This window comes from Natrix helvetica (assembly GCF_964273705.1).
Source record: "Natrix helvetica genome assembly, chromosome: 4".
In the NCBI taxonomy this organism is placed as follows: domain Eukaryota; kingdom Metazoa; phylum Chordata; class Lepidosauria; order Squamata; family Natricidae; genus Natrix; species Natrix helvetica.
In genome coordinates this window covers 91,802,435-91,828,661 of record NC_138550.1, presented here as the reverse complement: position 1 = coordinate 91,828,661, position 26,227 = coordinate 91,802,435, and the positions used below count along the sequence as shown (strand labels likewise).

The following is a 26,227-nucleotide window of genomic DNA, read 5'->3' as shown; positions in this document are numbered from 1 at the left end:
GATTCTCTGTGCCATTTGAGGGTCCTTCTGGACTCACAGCTCCTACTTGATGGGCAGGTAGCAGCCGTGGCAAGGGAGCCCTTTTGTACAGGGCTGGACTGGAGGAGGGGGGTGTTCACAGTCACCCATGTGCTAGTCCCAAATGGATTACTGCAAAGAGGTCTACAGTGGAGCTACCCTTGAAGAGGATTTGGGAGCTTCTCCTGGTGCTGTCATTTGGCATATGAGCTCTGCTTTGTGTGCTGTAATCCAAGATGCTTTTAGTTATTTTCAAAGATCTTCATGATTTGGGGCTGGGTTACTTATAGAAGTATCTCTTTTCAAATCTACCCATCCTGTTATATCTGGTAGGAAAGGCCTGCTTTAGTTCCCATTGGAAAGAAAGTGTCGTCTGTCACTTTTTTTCTTGCTGTGGTGCCCACCTCTGCAATCTCACCCGCCAGAAATTAGCTTTGCTCTGATCCTTCTGGTCTTTTACAAGGCACTTAAAATAAACCTGTCTTTACACTGAGTTGGGATCTTGATAGTAAGGATGGGCCCCTGTCATGGCTTGTTTGAATGGCTGGGAGTCTTCCTGATTGCTATTTTTATGATATTTTGTTGCTTTTTAACTCTGGGTGATTTTGTGTCTTATTCTCTTTTAGTTGTGAGCCATCAAGAGACATGCATATGAGATGAGTGATTGTAAATTTACTAAATAAATAAATTAGGAAAGAATTGTATCATATGATGTCTGCCCATCTTTGTTTTTGTTTTAAACTGTTGTCAATAAAACCTTTATTCTACTACGTTGAAATAATTTCAAGGGTGGTAGAGTTTAGGAATGCACACTACTTCCTGTGCAGAAATCAGATAGAAGTACATTTGGAACTGTTATTTCATTGACAGGAACATATATCAGCAGTAGAGAATATATGGATCATTATGTGATTTTAATCTTTTTTTCCAGTGTCCATCTGTACTATTTGTTCCCAAGCTTGGAGGAAGGAGGATTAGCAACATACCGTACTGCCATTGTTCAGAATCAACATCTTGCAATGCTGGCTAAGGTATATATGGATATTATTGCATCTTGGTTAGTGATAACTATAATGTCTGGCTGATAGGTTGATTCATCCCATCCCTTGTCCTTTTGCAAAGCCTTTATATGTAACAACTTGCCTCCAGAAGTTATGAATGCTCCAACACTGGACGTTTTTAAGAAGTGATTGGACAACCATTTGTCAAAATGGTACAGAGCAATGATGGCTAACCTTTTTGTTTTTGTGTGCCTAAAGTGCGTGTGCACCCCTTGTGCTCCCTCACTCCCCAGTGCATGCGCCCCCCCTCGCCCATTTTTGGCTTCCAGGTTGGTACAGGAGGCTTTCCAGGCCTAAAATGGGCATGGGAGGCCTCGCACGCCCCTACCGTCCCCCATTTTGGCTTCCAAGTTGGTGCAGGGGGCCTTCCAGGCCCAAAATGCAATGCGACCACCCCACTTGCACATGCACATCCCCCGCATGCGCCCCACCCCTTGTACATGCATGGCAGAGAACCGAAGACCAGCTTGCCGGCGGGCATGCATGGTGGAACTGGGCTGGGGCGATGGCTGGCATGCCTACAGAGAGGGCTCTACTTGCCACCTGTGGCACACATGCCATAGGTTTGCCATCATAGGTAAAGGTTTCCTGCCTGAGCAGGGGTTTGTACTAGAAGACCTCCAAGGTCCCTTTCAACTCTGCATCTCTGTTATTCTCTTTTGTTATTTAGATTAGCAAATATTTTACCCTGGGATAGTTTTTAGGGGTTTTTCTAATGTATTTTTAAATGTTTAAAATTTTAAATCTAACTTTAACTATTGTACAGTAAACTATTGCTACCTCCTCCAGCCACATCTATATTTATTTTATATTTATATTATGTATATTTACTGTTTTTAATATGACTGTACACCGCCCCGAGTCCCTTCTGGGAGAGGGGCGGTCTAGAAATTAAATAAAAGTTAAAAGTTAAAGTTAAAGTTTTGAGTATTCAGGTTTTGAAAGTGGCCTAAAGCTGGTGCTGCTCAAGCCTTCAAATCATGAGACTCAATCTCTAATATTACTGCAAAGGTTTAGTTAGCTATAGGGGCAGAAAGGAGATAAAACACTTTGTATTTTGGAAATATTGCAGTAATCATAAGGAGCTTAATATATTCTGCATGTTGTTAAAATAAATAGGAATTTATGGAAGGAACTCAATTGCAGGTGAGGCTTTCAGTTTATGATTCAAAACATAAAATCTGATTCCTCCTAATATCTTGGTCCCAATTGATTAGCCATTGCTTGTGATTCTAAAATCTAAGATACCTGGAAGACACGAAGGTGTGTTCTGAACCAATAAGTTGTAGGAATAGCATTGAGCTCTTTTGTACGCAAGTCATATTTTTATGACCTGGTCCATCAACCTGTTGAAAGGACCTTAATAATTTCCATTATGTCTATGGAAGGTGATTGTGAATGAAAGTGTGTTTTTGGTAAGAAATGGCTGAAAATTATGGGTAGTCGGTTTTCATCACAAACACTTAAGACTAAATTATGTTCTTGGGAACTGGTAAAATATTTCCGTAATGAAATGTTGGAATGCGAAACCTACTCTAAATAGATCAAATTGAAAAGGTCAGAACTGCCAAGGTGAATTTGAGCAACTATGCAGTTGCCCTATTGATGACACGGTCTGATATTTCAGCCTTCAGAAGAGGCACCTGAAAGCTCCTAGTTGAGGTGCTAAAATATAAAGTTGGGTTTGGCAATTCACATGTAACACAGACATCACTGATCCAACTTAAAACAGAATAGGAAAAAGAACAAAACTATTCCTTATTTGTAATCAACTGGCCTGTTTACTGATATTATGCTTTAAGGAACTTCAGAGTTCTGGATGCTCTCTGATCTTGTTTCTTCTTTACCTTCTAAGTAATATCATGCTAGTCATGATGTTGTCCAATTGGATAATGAAACATCTTCAAGCAAACAATCAAGCACCAAGGACACTGCAATTTAACCCTGAGCTACAAATATGCATTGTTACTTTTGTATATAATTTTATATATTACATACTATACATACTTGTAGTATATTTTATTACAATATATTTTATTATAGTGCAGGTTTTTTTTTTTTGTTATATTGGTATTGCTCTCAACTCCATTACTGGCCTTCATTAGCAGTTCCTTCTAGCTTGGCCCATTGCAGAATCATGGGTTTTATTACCCAGTTGGAAAATGACTATGCAGGATGGGATGTTGGGTTTATCAATCTGGGTTTATCAAGTTGCCGAAGGCTGTTATAAGGAGTCCCTGAAAATTTAATAAGTAAAGTTTTTCCATCACTATAGCTGCAAGTAAGAGAAGCTTTAGCTGCTAAACAGTATCGATAGATCAGTTACTGAATGGGCCTCAGAATGGCAAATGGAGTTCAATGTACTCTATTCAATGTATGCAAGCAAAAAGAAGTTTATGTTGATGCCTAAATTTCACACATATATTAGTGGGAGTTGAGATAGCAGTGAGTGTTTAGAAAAGAGATCACAGCAAATATGTAAAAGCTTTTAAAATGTGCTGCAAAGATGATATGATTGTATAAATAAAATTAAAAAAATTAAAAAAAGAAAAGAGATCTTGAATTTGGAGTGAAAATATCAACACAGTGTACATGAATGAATTTGTAGGAGGAGACGGAACTAAGAGGCAGAGTTAAGCGCATCATCAGCTTAGAGTCATTATGTTGCCTCAGATGGTCCAAGTGCAACCCGTCTTGAATTCTGCTGACCCTCATCTGGCACCAATTTTGAACTGAACTTTCGTTGATTAGATTCTTGTAAATAGCCCTGAGCAGTAAATCCTTTTTGAACTGCAACTTAATGAATAGTCCTGGTCCTTTGCGCCTGAGAGAATTCCATGCACAAGACTATGAGAAAGGGAATTAAAGCAGCCAGTTTTGGAGAATCATTCTCCCTTTCCCCACTTTTTTTTTGGGGGGGGGGGAATTATATGATATTTCTGGTGAGCACATTTCAAAAATAATTGAGGAACCAAAAAAGGTACAGCATAGAGAAACCAAAATTATTAGAGGGCTAGAATAGTCACCCCATGAGGAAAAATTGTAGTGTCTTGATCTATATCTGAGAGTAAAGTTGAATGAAGAGATGCATAATTTGCAGAATTTGGAACGTAAGGAGAGAGATATTTTTTTCTTCCATGTTTACAATACCAGATATAGAGGCTATCTCTGAAAATAAATGAGCCAAGGTCCAGCAGGAGAACTGACTTAAATGACACATCAAACTGGACTTTGGTGACATGAGATATGGTGAGGACCATCTCTTTAGGATAGGGTCTTCTGCTTGAGCAGGGGGCTTAACTAGAAGACCTCCAAGGTTTCTCCCAACCCTATTTTCTATGTCTAAGACTGAATAAAAGGAAAGATTAGGTTTAGAGTTCTTTTTTCAGTATCTCTTCAAACACTGGCAAAATGCCCCACATCCCAGCTTCAGGGAAGCAACAGTGATGGAGAAATGTTTTTGGTCTTCCTAAATGCATTTGATTTGCTATTGTATGACAGAATGCTGGATTGGATGGGCTGATTTTGTATCCAGCAAGCTTCTACTAGGCTACTATAGCAATAGACTTACATATCACCACATAGTGCTTTATAGCACTCTCTGAGCAATTTACAGTCAGTATATTGCCCCCCAAAATCTGGGTCCTCATTTTACTGACCTTGGAAGGATGGAAAGCTGAGTCAACCTTGAGCCAACCAGGATCAAACTCCAGGCTGTGGGCAGAGTTAGTCTGCAATACTGCATTCTAACCACTGTGTCACCAAGGCTCTTCCCTTCCTGCTCTGGAAGCAATTTGAATTCTGGCCTTTCTCCTTGAGTCCTGATTTTGTTTGCCTGAAAATTATCCCCACTAACAATCCTTCTAAGTACCACCATAATGCGAGAGTCTGCCTTGTGAAAAATTTATGGGGATGCTAGATGATACTGAAAACGTCGAAGTGACTTGCTTACAAGCGAAAGAGTTTTCGATTGATCTTTCAATTTACTTTCCCTTAACTAGTGCCACTTATGCTCCCAAACATACATAGTTCATTGATTTCCCCTTACGCGTCTTAGATGCCTCTAAGTCCCCCTCTCTCAATTTTCATCATCTCTCTCTCTACACCTTTTGCCAGGTGTCATTGCTCTTTATCCTTGTGAACATTTATTCTGAAGCTATTCTTTTCTGACTGTCATGAACATCATCAGTATGAAGAAGACAGGTTTATGTTTTGTCTTCGTGCCAGATTTATACCTCTCGATTCAAGGGTGTAAATAGGAAGTTGTTCAGGTGGTTGTGTTTCATCTTTTCCCATATTTAGGATTCATTTTGCATTCTGAGCATGCAGCGAAAGCAAAAGGAGATATTTCAGAGGAGCTGGGTCCCCCCCCCCCTTTGTTAGCTGCTCTTATACAGTTGCTGAAGTCCAGCTGTGGGAGGGTTTGGTTATCTTTCTAGCTTTCAAAAGAATACTAGAATCATTCTGTCATTTTTGCTTTACTTGCTTGTCTACTCAAAATTGATTTATCCTCCAAGTTGACACAGCTCACATTTAGCTCTGTGTTAGGTGGGGAGATTTAGTGTCCTGTGATTTGTTCCTACAAAGTTCCAGAATGACATGAAATGAAAACTCTATGAGAGGGGCTGGATAATCTGATTATTTCTATGCCCGTATTGATAAATGATGGCAAGAAGCACTTTTCCAGCCTGATTCCTGGAGATAGTTTACGTCAGTAATGGCTAAACTTTTTGTCGTCGTGTGCCGAAAGCGTGCATGTGTGTGTCCACATCTATACTGCAATGCAGGTGCGACATCCCCCCATCCACCTGCGCATGTGTGTGCGAATCCCCCACGCTCCCTCCCCCCGAGGCTTTCCTGAAGCCTGGGGAGGGTGAAAAACGGCACCAATGGGCCAACTGGAAGTTCGGAAACAATCAGTTTCTGGCTTCCAGAGGCCCAGGGGAGGCTGTTTTCACCCTCCCCAGGCTTCAGGAAAGCCTCCAGAGCCTGGGGAGGGTGAAAAACTCTCTCCCCCCCATCATGGGGGTGGGTCGTGCACGCATGCACAGGGGAGGTCACATGTGCATGCGCAGATAGGCGGAACACATTGCATTTTGGGTGTGGGCGCGCACACACAGAATTTTGGCACGCCTTTAGCAAAAGGTTCACCATCACTGATACAGGATATTGTAAAGGGAGGGGTTATTTATTTATTTAAATTTATTTATTTATTTAGCATCCCACGATTACTTTTACAAGTAATTCAAAGTGGCATACATATCCAACACACCTTCCTCCTCCTGTTTTTCCCACAACAACAGTCCTGGGAGGTGGGTTGGGCTGAGAAAGAGTGACTGGAGGCTGTTAGGATCTTTGAGGGGAAACTCTTTTCCTGAGGGCAAACACTGCAACCTGGAAGGTGTGTGTCCTCATGCTCCCAATAGATCAGCGGTCCCAAGCGTTTTGGCCACCAGGGACTGGTTCCGTGGACAGAGGGGGTGTGGCTTCGCATGCTGCCTGTATCCCATGGATGGGGGTTCCCTTGTTTGTGCGACTTGAATTCTGGCTTGCCAGGGCCTAGTGCCGGTCCATGGACCAGGGGTTGGGGACCCCTGCAATAGATGACATTACTTATTTGAAGAAGCTTGCAGCACACCAAAACTGGCAGATCAAATCAGCCAGGCAGATACTATGAGAGAAAGGTGGTTCCTTAAGTAACCAAGGCCTCTGCCTTGTGGGATTTTATAAGTGATAACCAGCACCTTATAATAATTGAAATATTACAATTAATAATTCAGTGTATATCTCTGTACATATGCCTAAGTCCAGGGGTGGGTTCTGACTGCTGCTACTGCTGGTTCTCTCAGGGACACGCTGCATGCGGGCTCGTACTTGAATTCAGGGCATAGGGAGGTATGGTGTCTGTTCCTTAATCTGGTCTACCTTATGAGACTGACATTTACTGTATGTAACGATTTCTCTCGTAATTTCCATTTTTTAAAAAAAATAAAAAATCCTGAACATTTCTGAAAATCTTACATTTCTAATGCTTGTGCCTACAAAGTGATGTGGGGAAAATGTTTCAGACTTTACACAAGGACAGAATCTCCTACTTGATCATTAAAGCTGCCTGATATTTTACGCATCTCTGCATGAGCTTGGGGGGGAAAAGGTGCTGCTTCTTTAAGGAGTTTATTCATTCTGGTTCACTCTTAAAGTAAACTCTTAAAGACTCTTAAAGTAGTGGCATCTTTGGAGTTCGCCCAAACTATCCTAAGAATTTGTCTTTATTTAATTCATGGGAGGGGGATGGTTGATAAAAACAAGATTCAAATGATTTTCAGAATATGCACACCTTGTTTAGTATTCTAGAGCTGCATGTTTCAGTTACATAATCTTTTCCATGAAATATTTTTAGGGAGTGAAACATGAAATACACTGATCTATAGGTAAAGGTAAAGGTTCCTCTTCGCACATATGTGCTAGTTGTTCCCGACTCTAGGGGGTGGTGCTCATCTCCATTTCAAAGCCGAAGAGCCAGCGCTGTCCAAAGATGTCTCCATGGTCATATGGCCAGCATGACTAAACGCCAAAGGTGCATAGAACGCTGTAACCTTCCCACCAAAGGTGGCCCCTATTTTTCTACTTGCATTTTTACATGCTTTCAAACTGTTAGGTTGGCTGAAGCTGGGACAAGTAACAAGAGCTCAGTCCGTTACGCGGCACTAGGGATTCGAACCACTGAACTGCTACCTTCTGATCTGCAAGCTCAGCCTCTTAGCCACTGAGCTACTGCATGCCTATACACTGATCAATAGAAACACACAAAAGTGCAGAATGAACTCTTCTTATGCATACAGGGAATGCAGATGACTAAACACTTTTTGCTATATAGGATGGATGAATGAATGATAGTGGAAGCCCAGTAAATTTTCTAGGCCAGAATTACCATAAATTGCACAGTCCTTTTCATTTAAAAGAAGATAACCAGATAACATGATTTCTAATCAGGAATCTACATTTCAAAAGAAATGAAAGTCTAGGTGGAGCTGTGGAGTAAGGTATCAATATCTTTGAAAGAGATGCTTGAAAGTTTGCCTGCTTTTTTGAGAGAGAAAGAAAAATACTACTAGAATATATTTACATAAGCAATAAGATGTTCTATAATTTTGCTTTTATCCCTGTGTTCTGTGTTTTAATGCATGCTTTTCAGCAAATAAAAGCGTATAATACAATGGCATTGTCTATATTCCTACCAAACAATTTGTTTTTTTCTTCTCCTTAAGAATTTGATAATTCTGATTCCTTGCAAACCATGATTTGTAAAGTAGGAATAAGCGTAAAGTGTTTTTTTTAATAAGAATTTTATTGGTTTTTTAAAAATTTTGGGGAAAAGGGTGGGTGGATATACAAAAAAAATTTTTGGCAGCTCCATCGTGCTAGAGGTAGGAATCTTTCCAATTCTCACAACTTTTTACAGAAAAAAAAAACACCAAAAGATAAAAGATAAGCAGAAACAGCATCTTATTATACATTGTATCAACCATGTGTTCAATCATCTCTTTTGCCACTTTCTAATATATCAACAATTAGAATGATATTCCAGATATATTTATTTTTGTGACCTGAGTCTTTCCATTATTGTTCCCTCCCCCCTGTCCCAGGCGGAGCCGCATCCCCTCCCTCCTTCATGTCTTGTGTGTTGTCATCTTTTTCACTACTTCTTATATTTCCGTCCTCTAGGAGGGCACTATGTTTTTTAATGAAGGCCTCTGCCTCGACGACTGTGTTAATTCTAATTCTGTTTCCCTCCCAGAAGATCAGCATTCCTTCTGGCAATAACCATCTAAACCAAATTCCCTTATTATATAATTTCTTTGATAAGGAGGAATACTTCCTCCTCTTATCTCTTATTTTTTTCGGAATTTGCTTAAGAATGGCAATTTCTTTATCTTTATATTTTAGTGGTTCCCCCCCCCCCCCCGAGCCCCTAGAATCTCATCCCTCGTAGTCTTCCTAAGAAATTTAACATGTACTTCCCTTGGAACATTATGTGTTGTGGCATATGCTGAATTAATCCTATAAACCAGATTCATAGCCCACCACAACTGTTCTTTATCACTTTTAATATATTCTGCTAAGATTGTACTCATAATATCCTTAAGATCTTCATCTTCTTTCTGTCTTCGGTAGGTTCTGGAATCTGAGAAAGAAGGACATTCTTTCAAGTTCTATCTTTGCCATAAAATTTTCCAGTTCTATATTCCCCTTCTGGACTGCCTTAACCTCCTCCCCCAGCCCAGCCCTCCTCCAGCACAATTCTCTGTTTATTTTCTGTTATTTGTTGCTGCACACTTTTAAGCTCATCTCTAAAATCTGCTACCTCCTTTTTCAACTCATTTTGTCCCTGCATAATAGCTTGAAACATTTGAGTAACAGATAAATCTTGTGAACGCTCTCTAGTCTTTTCTTGTGAAAATGATGAAATTTTTGTCTGTTGAATCGTTGGACTGAATGCAGTAGAAGTCAGTGCCGAGGCTGCTTTACCTGTAGGTGGTTTTCTGGGCCCCATTGTCTAAGTTCAGAATGAGTATAAATCTTTTGCAAAACAAATGGCGTCTGTGAAGCGCGCAGCTAAGCGAGTTCGAGAAGACAGGCAAATCCAAAAGTGAAAATTAACCCTCTATCACAGTTCCAAGCCAAGAAGTCACTCAAAAAAAAGAAAAGAAATCAAATAGTCCAAATCCAGAAAGACCACGTAACAGGAGAGGCTCCAAGAGTCCTTCAGGAGGGATAATATAAAGCCAGACTTTCTTCAAAGGTAGTTTCAAAAGGCAGACTTCATTTATAAGTGCGAAGAAGAAGAAGGAAGCATGCCATCTTGGCTCCTCCTCGGGATCAGGAGCAGAACATTAAAAACTTCCATAAAGCTTTCAAAACAACTCAGCAATCAGCTCTTGCTGTTATGATATAAATCTTTTCACATAGTTAGTTCAAATGGCTAATTCAATTTTTTGCTCTCTATCTCCATTCCGAGATTGAGAGACAGTCCAAATGCCACTTTGCCTGAGAGGGGTAGAAGAAAAAAAAGCAATCCCCCTCCAATCTTCCTACTTCAAACAGATTGAATCCACAACTTGTAAAAAAGCTGTTACTCGTCAGTTAAAAGCAATTATGTAGGTTTGAGCGAATTTCTCACCTCCGCTGCATGTAGTTAACTCTTTCCTTCCGGAATCCATTCAGCGAAGGTGCTGTTATGCATCCCCTACGCTCCCCGGCTCCTAAGGCGAAACTGGAGACTCCCCCCCATGGCTGCCGCCTATCCAGGAGGTTCAGGCAAGCCGCCCTACGGCAGGTGGTCCCTCCAAGACCGCCTGTGCTCCTAAAAGGAGCCCACCGGAGAAGCGAACAGCGGACCAACGTCCGTCCCCTTCGGAAACCAGAAGTGATCTCAAGCCATAAAGTGTTTTGATTGTTTCTGGTTTGGCAAGTTCTACAAACAACCATTATTGGGTTATAATGATAGTTTAGTGAATTTATATGATTTCATTCAGTTAATTGCTTCCCTTTCCCTATCAGAATTATTGGTTCCATAATGAATAGATATTAGCTCAAACTAATATCCATCATCATAATAAATCCAATTCTCTTAGAAGCACATTATGCAAATCAGCTTCAAACTGTAGAATAATGGGCAACATGTGTTTCAATGAAACAATAATGAAAACTTTTTGATGTGTGTTAATGCTAAAAGGGAAGGCAATGATTGATTTATATATAACATTAAGCCAATTTTTATTACCTCAAGTGCAAAGCTACTTTTGCATATGAGCAAAATAATCATGTAATATTCAGCCAATAGTCACCCACTCCCCAATACTGTGGGGGGAGGGGGTACCTACAAGAGAGGAAGCCAACAAATGTCTAACAAGAACAAGGAAGTTTCTAGAGTAACTTGTAATCCTCCATAGTTAGGAGGCAAGAATCATAATTCACCCATTTTTTTAAAAAATGTAGTTCACTATAAAAAATAATTGTGGTTTATTTTGTTGATATGATTTTGTATTTATATACGAAAGAGAGAAAATACCTCCCTTACAAACCACATTGTGGCTGAACCTCACGTGAAGGTAAAACAGAGACTTGTGCTTGGGATTAAATGTGAATTATGCCATTGTTTCAGTTAGTTTAAGTACAACTTATTTCCATGGACATACATGGAACTGTACAACTGATGCACAACTTATTTCCATGGACCTTATAAGAAAAACTAAAAATTAGCTCAGCATCTTTGGATGTTTGATGTATTGATTGAGCTGTAGCCTGCTTTTCTGCTGTGATGAGGACTCAGGATGACTAACTGCATTTAAAATCCCTCAGGATAAAGGGCCTAGGTTAATGTAAAATTGAAGATATCTTGTGCTTTGCTGAGGAAGACAGACGGTAATGAAATAGGGTAAATCCCTATACTGACTACCTGACCATCAAAATGAAGTAGCATGCATTCAGAATTTGCATGTACCATATTTTTCGGAGTATAAGACACAACTTTTTCCCTCAAAAAAGAGAGTGAAAATCTGGGTGGGTCTTATACACTGAATACAGGATTTTTGGCCTACCAAAACGCTGCCTCCTTTGCAAAAATGGATGTGCAGAGGGTTTGGGAGACTTGCAAAGTGCTACTGTGGGCTGGGGAGGGCAAAAATGAGAAAAAAAAGGCCTTTTTGATCGTTTTTGCCCCCACCCCCCCAGCCTCCAGGACACTCAACAAGCCTCCAAAAACTGTGCATGCCCTTTGTTCTTTTGCAAAAAATGGGGCGTGCAGAGGGTTTGGGGGGCCTGCAGAGTGCAAAAACTTTTTTTCTTAATTTACCTCTTCAAAATCATGGTGCGTCTTATACTCCGGTGCGTCTTATAGTCTGAAAAATACGGTAGGTAAAGCCTGATCCACAAGCTGTGATCTTGATAGATCAGGCTGTCTGCCCTTTGATCCTTGCCTGTTGAACTATCATTGTAGATAAAATTGGGAGAGGTGAGTTGCATCTTCCACCATTTGGCTTCATAAGCTAAATTTAAGGTCAGCATTTAAATCCAGGATTAAATCATGGTTTGTACATGATTTATTAGCAATTAATTTAGGAGGCATCATCATCATTGTCCCCTTTACTTACTGGTTTGAATATAATCTGAAAGGAAGAGAAAGTATCATGAGTTATTAGCTAATTAAGGGTATTTATCCACTTTTCAGATCCATCCATCCATCCCATTTTTAATTATAAATTATTTCAAAGGATCCGTTTCTCATTGGCACAGGGACCACATTTTAATTTCTTATTATTTATCGTGCAAATGCATTTGCCTTACTTCACTGCTGGAAGTACGGTAGAATTTCTGGTATTTAAAACCAAGCACTTGCCAAGATTTCAAAGGTGCCAAATAATAGCTCTAAAGTGGGTGCATAACATTACATAACTCAGTGTCATTTTCATTTCATTTCAGCACAGAGGTTAATATATACGCCCAGTGATATAATTAAAAATCAGAAAAATTAACATTCTGATTTTCATATGAAAGTCGCAACTTTGAAAGGAAGATCCTTGGAGTTTGATTGTTTCATTGCACTTTAATAATTAACACACCAATTTGTTTGAAAATAAATTATCACAGACATTCCTCTCCAAGTATAAGCCAATCCTAAGTTGATATTAGTTGATAGTACAACATTTACTCTTCCCCATGACACATGCAGTAGGTACTTTTAATCATCCATTAATGTCACCATTAATCTGCATGATACAATTTGATTATTCAGCTCTGTCAAGTAGAATATTTTTCAGGAATAAATAACCCCAAATATTGAACAGAATCAGAACACTTGTAAATTTAATATTATTTCATAATGCTCAGATTCTTGGATTGTTGAAATATCTACCAACAATTAGATACTATGAGCAGCAAGACTCATAGAACCAGATGCTTTAATAAAGTCATCCTGCTTGTGTTTGAGAGCTATCTAGAAGACACTGGTTGGGGTGAGGAGTTGGTGCAGGGGTGACATTCAATGTTTTCTCTACAGGTTCTGTGAGCATTACTTGATGGTGGTGGGGGTCCTGTGACTGAGTAGGCATGGCCACACAGTCAGGACCACCACCACCAAGCCACGCCCATAGAACCTGGTAGGAAAAAATGTGTGTATGAGCACAAGAAGGGCTCATAGTGAATGCTATGAGCCGAACTTTTCTCCTTTCATTCACAGCGGAGCTGCTCCTCCCTTTATCGTCCCCCAACCCCGGCCCCCTCTCTCCAGAGGACTACCTTAAAGGGAGAGGCTGCAGCAGCTCTGCTGTGAATGGAGGGAGAAACATCGGTTTGGGTGGGCAGGTCGAGCAGCCGGAAGGACCAACTGAGTGTCTGAAAGACGTGGGCAGCAACTGGGCGGGCATGGGCGGTCCAGCATGGGAGAACCAGGGGTGATTTCTACCGGTTCGGGGAACCGATTCAAGTAGTCCCTACCAGTTCACTCGAGCCAGTCTGATCTGGTCGAATTTCACCCCTGATCCGGTGGCTGACTCAGCACATGGGTTCCCCTGGCTTCAGAGGCTCTGTATTTGAGGATATGCTTTCTGATCTTCCCCCTTGTCTAGGGAGGACTATTGTGTCCAGTACATGGAACGTTGCCAGTTGCAATTTCCATGTTTGTTCCCAAGCCATTTTCTATCCCCACTCTCACATTTTCCTGAAGGTACCAAAATAAGACTCCAGATTTCTGCCTACCCCATCTTGTCCAATAATTTATTTATTCTTTAAAAAATAAATGCAAATGTTGATTTTCCAAAAAATAATAATAATGGAAAGGACTGTGGAGACATTCATATATAGCAGGGGTGTCCAAACTTGGCAACTTTAAGACTTGTGGACTTCAACTCCCAGAATTCCACAGCCAGCTCTGGCTGGGGAATTCTGGGAGTTGAAGTCCACAAGTCTTAAAGTTGCCAAGTTTGGACACCCCTGATATATAGGCTGAAAGTGTTGACATTTAAATGACCCTGAGTAGGCTCAGTCCAGGTAATATTTCTTCATCAAAATCAACATGGGGACAGGCATATAGGTGTGTTCTGGATAAATGAGGTCCACACATACTGACAAACTGATAATGTAATGTTTGTGTTGGGGAGACCCATATTTAACCATTTCTGGGTGACTTTGGACCAATCAATGAACTTTCTTAACAAGACAAGATTGTTTGTGTAGGGAAAAATATAAGAAGAATGGCATCTATGTATACATTGCTTTGAGCACCTGAATAAAATAAAGCTTTAAAAAATAGATGAAGCATATCAGGAATATTGTCGCAATACTGTTATCTTGATTCCTTGTTTACATAGAGTATTATCACTTAGGAAATGAGACTTAAAGAGACAAATTTAAAGTAGGCCTGTATTTATTATATTTCAACCCACGATGTTGTTATCCATCATTTAAAAATATTTTAGAGGCTCAACCTAACGTTTGGAGTGTTGTGAGATTAATGCAGCATTTCTGCCAGTTTTAGTTTAGCATCCACTACATTCATCAAAACCTCATGCAAATTAAAATAATTAGTGTAAGCAAACAGGTCAATTAAGTATGTCTCTGGCTCATGATATCTTTTCCATTTGACCTTCTTTCTGAAAAAGATCACTGTAGAAATCCATACATAATCCTGTTTGTGTCTGTCTTTCTTTATGATACATATGGTGCATTCTTTCAGACATCTGTCATTTAACAAAATAACCTGTCTCGGTGTTTTCTAGAAGCTGGAGCTGGATCGTTTTATGCTTTATGCTCATGGACCTGATTTATGCAGAGAATCAGACCTGCGGCATGCAATGGCCAACTGCTTTGAAGCCTTGATAGGTAAGAAAACTATGCTGTGGCTTTTATGTATTTTAAGTTTGCTCTTTGTCAGCCTTCATCGTATAGCTGTGGTGGCGCAGTGGTTAGAATGAGGTATTGCAGGCTAATTCTCCTGACTGCCAGCAGTTCGATCCTGACTGGCTCAAGGTTGACTCAGCATTTTATCCTTCTGAGGTCGGTAAAATGGGGACCCAGATTGTTGGCAGCAAAATATTGACTCTGTAAACTGCTTAGAGAGGACTGCAAAGCACTGTGAAGCGGTCTATAAGTCTAAGTGTTGCTGCTATAGTAAGCATGTGCATTCTGTACAGATTGTTAGAGGATTTTATATTCATTCGACAGGAATGGCAAACTTGTGACCCAGGATTATTTTTTGCAGTTTCCAACATCTGCAAAGTGCTTTTTCAAGAGGCAACTGGACTGTCTTGTTTTTCTTTGAATATGTTTCGTTTCTCATCCAAGAAGCTTCTTCAGCTCTGACTGGATGGTGACGGATTTATATTCCTTGCAGACAGCTGGTCATTTGCATTCTTTTAGGGAGTTGTTGAGGCCACTTGGAGATTTAGCTGTGTCCAGATGGACACCTGAGTAGTGAATATGAGCCTACTTGGAAGTGCTGAAAGTCTACAATTGCTATGTTGTAGACAGAATATCATGTGTATCAAAGTCACAGTGTCATGTTGCTGTCATGTGATGTTTCATGACATTTTTCTCCTTTGCGGAGCTCGGGCGGGCATAGCCTGTGCGTGACGGGGCTGCCAGTTTGACACCCCTGAGATAGATGATGTTGTATCCCTCCCCCTCTGTTGACAGGGCTGTTCAGTTTTGACAAAGATGGCTTCTTTGACCCCCTCTTTCAAACCAGCAATCTTCTCTTTCTGGCATTGTCACCCATACCATCACATTTTGACCAGCGGTTGCCAAAACTCTTCAATTCAGTTTATTATATTTTGATGCAGAAATGCATGTACCTTACAAAGGAAATCCTAAACTTAATTTTCAAAATGAAAAGAAAAAAAGCGTAGGTGGTGGTGGTGGTGGTGGTGGTGGTGGTGGTGGTGGTGGGTAGATTTTCCCCACAGAAATCTTAAAAAAATAATTTAAAATCACATCTTGGTCTGCATATAAATTTAGTTATATTTGCTTATCCTAACTATGCTCAATGTATCTCTTAAATCCGCTTCTAATAAATATTAAGACTTGCTATTGAAATTGCAAGTTGAGACCTTAAAAATGAACTAAGGTCATTTTAGTTCTCTTTTAGAAACTGAGCGTGGGGAGTATTGTGCAAATTTGTATAAAACAAGGCACTTATTTAAATGCTTACTGCACTGATGTTAAGCCAATTGTTTTCTGCTTGGCCCAGACATAATGAGGACACTTTTACATCAGCCAGAAATGAAATTTCGAAGTTATGTGCTAGAGAAACACTCAACTCTGAACTCTTTCTCAACTTCATAAATAAAATGAAATTGATGAAAGTCAAACTCCTGGTTCTAAGGTTAACCACAATGTAGATTATACCTTTTTTGTGACTTCATCCAGCAAGGTAGAATTAGATCAGACTTTTGTTGTATAACAATGAGGAATTAGATTAGACTTCTGCTGTATGAGCAAGTGTTAAATATGAGATGATGACAGCATTTATGTTGAACTGAATCGTTTTTAAATAAATTGCCCTGGTGGGACTAAGGCTACCATCCTGTGTGCACTTACTAGGGTGTGAACCTAATGTTTAAGATTTATTATTATGTGTAATAATATAATTTCTAACATGCTTTCAAAACAAATGCTATGCAGCAGGGGAAAATCAGCAAGCGTTGCCTGCCGTCTTATAATCTCACGAACAAAGAGAAATAGCAAAGGAAAGGAGACATAATAGAAAGGGAATGGAAGAAAATTAGCTAATGGGTAAAAGGGCCAGAGAGTACAAATGCATCTTGAGAAGCAATTTAAAAATAAAAACTGATTCAGATATTCCAACATCAAGAGACATGTCATCCCAAAATGAAATATAATAGGAGAGAAAATGAAGCAAATGATACATTATGAGTTTCAGAGGGACAAGGACAAAAATATCTCAGAAAAAAAAAGAACAAGAAATGTGCATCTACAGGCCATTACCCACTTACCTGAGAGAAACAGTGGAATTTCTGGATAGGTAAACTTGGAGTACCCTTTAAATATGGGTTTGATTGTTAGTGGTTCTCCAGTTTTGATGGCCTTTTGGAATGGGGTTGATAACCAGTGATGTTTGGCATATGCGGGGGCGGGGGGGGAGCATCCTTATGATGTAGGTCGGAGAAGAAGATAGCTATGAGAAGAATGCAAAGCATGTGCACATATTCATGCCTTTGTGCACAGATACATACATACATGTATGAATATGTATATATTTATAAATGTATGTGTGCACATATATATGATTCTGTGGTGGCGCAGTGGTTAGAATGCAGCATTGCAGGTTAACACTGTCCAAAGCCAGGAGTTCGACCCTGACTTGCTCAACCTTCCATCCTTCTGGGGTTGGCAAAAAGAGGAGCCAGAATGTTGGGGACAATATGCTGACATGTATAAATCATTCAGTGTATTGTAAAACACCGTGGAGCAGTATAAAAGTGCTATTTCTTCTCTCTCTCGCTCTCTCTCTCTCTCTCTCGCTCTCGCTCTCGCTCTCTCGCTCTCTCTCTCTCTCTCTCTCTCTCGCTCTCTCTCGCTCTCTCTCGCTCTCTCTCTCTCTCTCTCTCTCTCTCTCTCTCTCTCTCTCTCACACACACACACACACACACACACACACACACACTTTTCTTGCTGAAGTAGAGAAAACTGGTCTGTCTTCAACCTTGCAGAAAAAGACTGTATTCCTAATCTCCATGAATTGAAGAATGCCTAAGAACTCTTTCAGGCTTTGATTAAATCTGCACTTCAGGTTGATCATTGCAACATCAAGTATTCAACATAAAGCATATATGCTTTTCAATTGCCCAAATTCCCAGCCAGCATGCCAATTCTGGGAGTTGAAGTCCATACAGTACATTTTAAAGTTGCCAAAATTGAGAACCACTAAGGTAGGCAACGGGGACAGTTCCATTTATGCCAATATGCTTTCTCTTCAGTTCAAGGAAGGCAGGAAAGCATATTAATGTAACTGTAAAAGCTTTTAGTCTTAATTATTCGTTTCTTTAATAAATGCCCAAATCCTCATTCAACTTCTTGCTTTTGGGACCTTTGTATGTGCTGTATATTGCTAATCACATACACTTTTTGTGTATTCTGTATTCTCACTGTGTATTTAAAAAAATAAAATAAAACCAAATCAAACAAAAATCCAGATGTTAATTCTCTAAACATTCCTTTCTTTCCATTAGTATTTCCATTTTTTTTCTAACGCCTTTTCATAACTTTTGTTCTTGACTCCCTCTTTATTTCCTGTGAACTTTCTTTCATGTTTTACTGTTAATGACTGTATTCATATAAATAAGATCATTATGTTTCCATTCCACACATCTTTCCAGTTAAAAATGTGCCTCACTTTTATCTTTTTCGCCATGGATGTTTTCAAGTTGAGGAACAAGATTCATTTGAAACTGGCTTCTTGTTTCATCCTTTGATTATTATTTTTTTTGCAATCTATTTATCTATTTCTTCTTCTACATAACTTTTAAATTATAACATCTCCCCCCCCCCTTTTTTTGTAGAACTAATTCTTATTGATCTCAGCATTTCAATATCCCTCAGTATTTGTTTTCATTACTACTGTATATATTTCATCCAATTCTCAAACGCTGTAAGTTTGATCAGTTGAGTATTTGTATTCCCATTCCGTGATTCTAAGTATGGAATTTTATGGTGTTTTGCTTGCTTCTAATTTGGCTCTTGTTTATCTTCCCCCTCCCTTTATTTTGCATTCTTGATGCTCTATGACCAGTGTGGCCAACATGAAGTGCAGATATAACCAATATAAACTCACACAAGATCTAAGGCATAAATCATAAATCTAAGGCATCAAAAATATGATTACATAGAGATTAGGAGTGCAGTCTTTTTCTGGCTGGAGAATTCTGGGAATTGAAGTTCATGTACCTGTATTTTTCGGCGTATAAGACGCACCAAGGTTTTGAAGAGTCAAATTTTAAAAAAAAAGTTTTTGCACTCTGCAAACCTCCCAAAAACGGCCCGTTTTATGTGAAAACAGGCCCATTTTTTGTCAAAAAAGGGCATGGATAGCCCTAAGGCTTATAGAGTGCTCCTGGAGGCTGGGGGGGGGGAGGATTGAGCAAAAAACTGGACTTTCTTTGCTCATTTCTGCCCTCTCCAGCCCCCAGGAGCTCTCTGAAAGCCTCCTAAAGCTATGCACGGCCATTTTGGTGAAGGGGGCAGGGTTTTGGGAGGCAAAAAATGCTGTATAAGACGCACCCAGATTTTCAGGCTCTTTTTTGAGGAAAAAAGGTACGTCTTATACTCTGAAAAATATGGTATCTTAAATTTGCCAAAATTAAGAAACAGTGGCCTACCTTTATTATCTCATAATTTCTGTTATTTGTGTATATACTTCCAATAGGATTACTGATTTTTTAAAATTATTGTACAACTTCTAGATGGCAATATCTATAACATCATTTCATAGGGCTCTCAGTCTCTCAAGAGATTGATGCTTCTATTGGAGAAACAGAAATTTGATGTATCTATGTCACATATATCTCCATTCCCCCAGAAGCCTGTTGGTCAGGGGTGTCAAACTTGTGGTGTCACATTGTTGTGGAAAGGAGCATTTCTTGGCCATTTGACCAAAATGGTTCTCTGTTCTGATCACATAATCTCTGACCCTATGGTACCCAAGATTATCAGTATGTGAAGTTTTGTGTATAAAGAAGAAGGGAACACACTACTTTCAAAGTAGATCAATTTGATACTTTAGGTTGCTTCAGGAACGAGCTGGAAATAACAACTTGTGTCTTAGTCATCTCCAATAAATTCAAGCAGACCCTAAGGAACATTTAGAAGCTGTCCACAATTCAATAGAGAGAACAAGTTGGGGCATTCCATAATCTGCCTGTATAACACTTTTGTTATGCACTAGCTCTCAGTGAATGCAAATGAAACTGATAATCATCACCAATAAAGCCCCACATGACGCAGGGTTAGTTGGTTGTTAGTTGTTTCAGTGATTGAAATGAAATCAAACTATTCTTTCTACCCTAGATATGTAGTTCATTATGGTTTTATTGTATAGTATCTGTCTTTTGTTCCTTTGCTTCTAATTTTTTGAACGCTACCTATGGTGAGATAGGTAGTTGCATACATACATACCAGGGGTGGGTTTCAAATTTTTTTTACTACCCATTCTGTGGGCGTAGCCTATTTTGTGGGCATGGCTTGGCAGTCATGTGACCGGGTGGGCGTGCCCAACTTATAAAATGTGGTGAAACTCACTTAACATGCTCTTGCTTAGCAACCAAAATGTTGGTTCAGAAACTCTAGCATTTGAAGTGTGCAAGTCTTTAAGCTGTCAAGTTACAAGAACCTTGCACCCCTCACCCTTTACAAACAAAAAACAAAAAACCCAGGGGTGTTCAAACCTGACAGCTTTAAGACTTGTGGACTTCAACTCCCAGAATTCCTCCTCCAGTCACGTTGGCTCAGGAACTCTGGCATTTGAAGTGTGCAAGGTTTAAAGCTATTAAGTTACAAAACTCTTACACCCCTAACCCTTTACAACCCCCCCCCAAAAAAACCCTAAAACTTTATTTTTAAAGCATTTTGCACCTGGGGAAAGTCACTTCCACTGACTTTGAAATCTTTCTCTTGTGCTGCCAAAATCACTCGCCACTCTTCACCTGCGGTTGCCCCTTCAACCTCCCACCTGTGGAGGATGCGTGGTGGTCCTTCTGGAGGGGCAGCCAAGAGGCACTTTCCCTCACCCCCCGAATAGCGCATAGGCTGAGGAAAGTGAGAGGGGAGCTGCTCTTTTTTCCCGCTTCTCAGTCTGAACCAAAGCGGCGGCGAGGAAGGAGTCTCTGGTGGCTGCAGCAGTAGCAAAAGCGGCAGTGGCTGAAATACAATCCTGAGCAGTCAGTTCCGTCTCTCCCTTCCCTGAGCATGCCCCGTTGCTTCTGGCACTGCTTTTGGTGTATCTGGCTCGGCTGCGCGGTTCTTGCATTGCTAAGAGCATAGCTGGCAGCTGCTTCTTGCCATTACCACCGAGCCAGATTCACCAAAAGCGGCAGGAACAGCAATGGGACATGCTCAGGGAAGGGAGAACTGGAACTGACTGCCTGGGACTATGTTTCAGCCACTGCTTCTGCTGCTGCAGCCATCTGAGACTCCTTCCTCTCCACCGCTTTGTTTCAGGCTGAGAAGTGATGCCTATGAGGGGCTTTTCCCAGATAGCACCTGAGGCCGCCTCGCTGTGGTTCTCGGAGGAAGGAGGCAGGGATGCTGGCCAGCGCTCGCCCCTTTGCCGCTTTCCCAGCCGCCACCCAGCTAAGCAGGGCAGGTGGGGCTGAAGCCGGCGCGCCACAGGGGCGGTGGTGGTGAATGGTAAGGGAAGTGAGCAGTGACCAGCATCCCTGCCTCCTTCCTCCACGAGCGCAAACAGAAGAAATTGGGGATAGAACAAAGTGCGGGGGCTTCTTCCAACAGCCATACCGGGCCGTACCGGGCGGAACCCACCTCTGATACATACATACATACATACATACATACATACCAGTGGTGGGTTCCTACCGGTTCGCACCGGTTCTGGCGAACCTGTTGGACAATGAACCCGGAAGTAAGTTCCTGCCCCGCCCCTATCACTCACTTGCTCGCCCCTGCCCGTCCAGAAGCCACTCCATTGCTCGCTCACCCCCCTTTCCTCCTCTCAGCGATCTTTTGGGAAGGGAAAGAACTGAGAGGGGAAAAGCCTCCCATTGAAAACAGCGCTGATTGGGGTGGGGAATCCTCCTCCTCTCAGCGATCTCTTGGGAAGGGAAAGAACTGAGAGGGGAAAATCCTCCCATTGAAAACCGCGCTGAGTGGGGTGGGGAATCCTCCTCCTCTCAGCGATCTTTTGGGAAGGGAAAGAACTGAGAGGGGAAAAGCCTCCCATTGAAAAGAGCGCTGAGTGGGGTGGGGAATCCTCCTCCTCCCAGCGATCTCTTGGGAAGGGAAAGAACTGAGAGGGGAAAATCCTCCCATTGAAAACAGCACTGAGTGGGGTGGGGAATCCTCCGCCTCTCAGCGATCTTTTGGGAAGAGAAAGAACTGAGAGGGGAAAAGCCTCCCATTGAAAACAGCGCTGAGTGGGGTGGGGAATCCTCCTCCTCTCAGCGATCTCTTGGGAAGGGAAAGAACTGAGAGGGGAAAATCCTCCCATTGAAAACAGCGCTGAGTGGGGTGGGGAATCCTCCCGTTCCTCCTCTCAGCGATCTTTTGGGAAGGGAAAGAACTGAGAAGGGAAAAGCCTCCCATTGAAAACAGTGCTGAGTGGGGTGGGGAATCCTCCTCCTCTCAGCGATCTCTTGGGAAGGGAAAGAACTGAGAGGGGAAAATCCTCCCATTGAAAACAGCGCTGAGTGGGGTGGGGAATCCTCCTCCTCTCAGCGATCTTTTGGGAAGGGAAAGAACTGAGAGGGGGAAAATCCTCCCATTGAAAACAGCGATCTTTTGGGAAGGGAAAGAACTGAGAGGGGGGAAATCCTCCCATTGAAAACAGCGCTGAGTGGGGTGGGGAATCCTCCCTTCCTCCTCTCAGCGATCTTTTGCTAAGGGAGGCTTCTCAAAATGGGAAGCCCATCTCTTTGCACCCTTCAATCCGTCTCTCTCTCCCTCTGACCTCCCCCAATGGCTCAGCTTGAAAAACTGGGGGGAACAGAGGAAAAGGAGGAGGAAGGAAAGGGGGGAGAGAAACAGGGGAAGAGAGAGAGAGAAAGAGTGACACACAAAGGGGGGAAGTTGGGGGACTTCCCTCTAAATACGGACGCCCTCTGCTTTTGGGGGGAAAGGAAAGGAGGGTCCTTGGTGAACCTCTACCCCCTATTCACCCTATCCCAGTTAAGCCAGCTGGGTTTGGGACCCAGCCTTCCTAACTTCATTTGGGATCTTCTAACATCCCACTCCCACCCGGTCACATGGCCAGCAAGCCACTCCCACCCAGTCACATTGCTGGCAAGCCACTCCCACCCGGTCACATGGCCGGCAAGCCACTCCCACCCGGTCACATGGCAGGCAAGCCACTCCCACAAAGCAGGCCACACCCACAGAGTAGGTTCCAAAAATTTTTGAAACCCACCACTGATACATACATACATACATGTCATGAAGACATGGTCCTCAGAAGCAATAAAGCATCTTTGTACCATAGGAAGCAGGACATAAGCATGAGATGATTGAATAGTGGAGTTTCATTAGAATTCTATAAGGAAAAAGAGATCAAATGAAGAATTGAAGGCGCCAAAGTAATAAAAAGATCTAAGAAGCAAAACAAACTAGCATGAGATTGAGTGAAAGAACCAAGGTAGATATTTTTTTAAAAAACCCTCCCATTATCAAAACGGTACAGTGAAGAAAGAAGGGAGGAATGAGAAAGGGTTCAGAAGAAGTCAGGCCAAGGGACAGCAAAAGCATACAAGTCTGGATTTTTACAAAATACAGTGACTGAGTATTTCCTCAAATTTAATGGAGATATAGATGAATATGTCAGATATATATGGGTAAAGGAGCTATTGTACAGTCTCACTAATTAGCTGATGACAAGGTTAGAGGGGAAGAGGACGAATCAAGCAGAGATAGTCACAGGAATTAGAGCATCTAACGGGAGAATCCATATTTCAGTAAGAAGAAAACCAGAAAACTAAGAGATAGCATGATTATTAAGTACAGTAGCTTTATGAAGAACAATCTAATAAAACACAAGAAAATGAAAGATGCAGCATAATGAACAGAAACTAGATTAGTGCAGGAGCACTGTTAGGAAATGAGATCCCAATGATTACCAGCAAGTAAAAGAAAAACATGTGAAGTGATTGTAGGAGTATAGAATACAAAAACAACAACAACAACAACAACCCCACCCTATAATTACAAATCAGTCTTCATAAAAAAAGAGAGGTGGGTACAAACTAGACTTAGTCCAGCTGATATTCTTAGATCCAGCTGCAGCTACCTAGGAGCCTAATAAACTCCTTCCTCCTCCCTGAAGTATTATGGCAGATTTTAGATGATGAGATTCAGAAAGCAGCAGCTCTTCTACATAAGCAATCTTTTGGTTACCATACTTTAAAGAATTATTAATAATTTTGTTGGCCCAGCAGAATTGGAATCATTTCATGCAAATGGGCAGGGGCAGAATGCCTTGGTGTATTGAAGATTGAAATCTTCTCATTCCGGAATGTGGGTGGATTTTTTATTATTATTATTTTTGGAGAGGGATGATAGCCCTTTTGAAATATATAGCCTAGGCAGTCAGCAGCCCAAAATAAGTACCTCTTTATTTGATTGACCAATTTCTGCCTCACTTTTCTGGTCAATTGAGCAGTTTGTTGCCAATTTCAATGACATTTGTTTGGGAGCTCTAATGGCTGTGATGAACTGATCCAGGAGCCATGTTTTGTGTCTCCTACTCTACTGGACAGGCTCCTAGGGTTGAAAATAGAATATATCTCTTAAACAGAAGAAGAAATTGAGTTTGATTGTTTTATATGCATCTACCTCTACTTATTTCTGGCTCTGGGTCTTAACTCTGCTTTTGATTGATCGATGCTCTGTGACAACAGGGAATTGATCTCGGCAGCAAAATCAAGTTGTGTCTGACTATGACCAAGTTATATTTCAACAGATCTGCCTTTTCAGTTATGGGTATATATACGAAGTAGCCAACAGTAAAGAACATGTTTGCTAATTCTTCCTGGAAAAACCTATCCCTTATCGATTAGCATTATATGTGAACCAAACCAGCATGGATTATTGAAATTATTATTAATACAAGCCAAAAGATAGTGTGACATGAGAACATAGTCATATATAGATAAACTCCAGGCTCAAAAACTTGCTGGATTGCCAGAATTACAATCACAGTATTCTAGCCAAAATTAATTCCTAGTTAGCAAATACTTTATTTTAGCATTATAATTTTGGGGCTGAGGAAAGTGACATTTTGTTGTTCCTAATATGAAGCAATTGGAAGTCTGAAACCTTCGCTCCTCAACTATGAGTCAAAGGGAGATCTGACTACATACAGATCTATTTTTTATTTTTCCCTTCCCTGCTCTCAGTTCAGTGTGATTTCTTCTCTAAGGGGTCGGGGGTACAAGCAGTGAGATTATTATTGGATATCTTGTCTCTTTTTCCTGCATTTTAGCTTGCCTGCTAAAATATATTCTGTGTCTTTTCCCCCCTCATCTTTTTTTTTTTTTCAAACAACGTAACAGCCATAAGGGTTCTGCCTCAGGCTACATTGTGTTTCATCATATCAAAATAAGGGGAGAAAGCTATCCATCTTAACTCGCTTGCCTCTTCACACTGCTTTGGTGTTTAATGTCGAAAAGGAGGGGGAATATTAGAATGACAGACATGTATAACCAAAAAGATATATCTTTGTTATAATTCAAATGCTTCAGTTTTTCAGATGAAACAAAGTGGGGGATTGAGTTTTCTCTAATAGTGCTATTAATTGGTGTAATAAATCAGGTTTTGGAGATAGCAGAGGTATGGGGGTGGGGTCACTGGGCGGAGAGAGAGACAAAGACAGATATAGTTGGGTGAGATGAGAGATAGAGATAGAGATAGAGATAGAGAGAGAGAGAGAGAGAGAGAGAGAGAGAGAGAGATGTTGATGATGATGATAGATAGATGATAGATAGATAGATAATAGATAGATAGATAGATAGATAGATAGATGATAGATAGATAGATAGATAGATAGATAGATAGATAGATAGATAGATGATAGATAGATAATAGATAGATAGATAGATAGATAGATAGATGATAGATAGATAATAGATAGATAGATAGATAGATAGATAGATAGATAGAGAGATAGAGAGATAGAGAGATAGAGAGATAGAGAGATAGAGAGATAGATAAAGATTATAGTTAATAGGTAGGTAAATAAACAGTCAGGAATTTGTCCCCTGCTTGCTCTTACCTAAGAGTTCAGCTGAGTTCAAAGTTTTTGAGAAAGGTCTGAATTATGTTTGGTTTTGCTGAAAATGCATTAGCAGCAGGATTTTCTTTTGTAACTTTTGCTTTTCAGAACTGGGATGGCCTTATTTTTCACAAGAGTGCAG

General features: G+C 40.8%; 1 protein-coding gene across 2 annotated transcripts in view; it reads left to right on the top strand.

Annotated features, from left to right (window-relative positions):
• Positions 1–26,227, top strand: part of DROSHA (drosha ribonuclease III) — a 122,049-nt gene that overhangs the window by 62,616 nt on the left and 33,206 nt on the right. For both annotated transcript variants that reach the window (XM_081951537.1, XM_081951536.1), the window contains exons 21-22: positions 950–1,049; positions 14,855–14,957. In XM_081951537.1, coding sequence (XP_081807663.1) covers positions 950–1,049; positions 14,855–14,957 — 203 coding nt within the window. The remainder of the gene's footprint in view (positions 1–949; positions 1,050–14,854; positions 14,958–26,227) is intronic.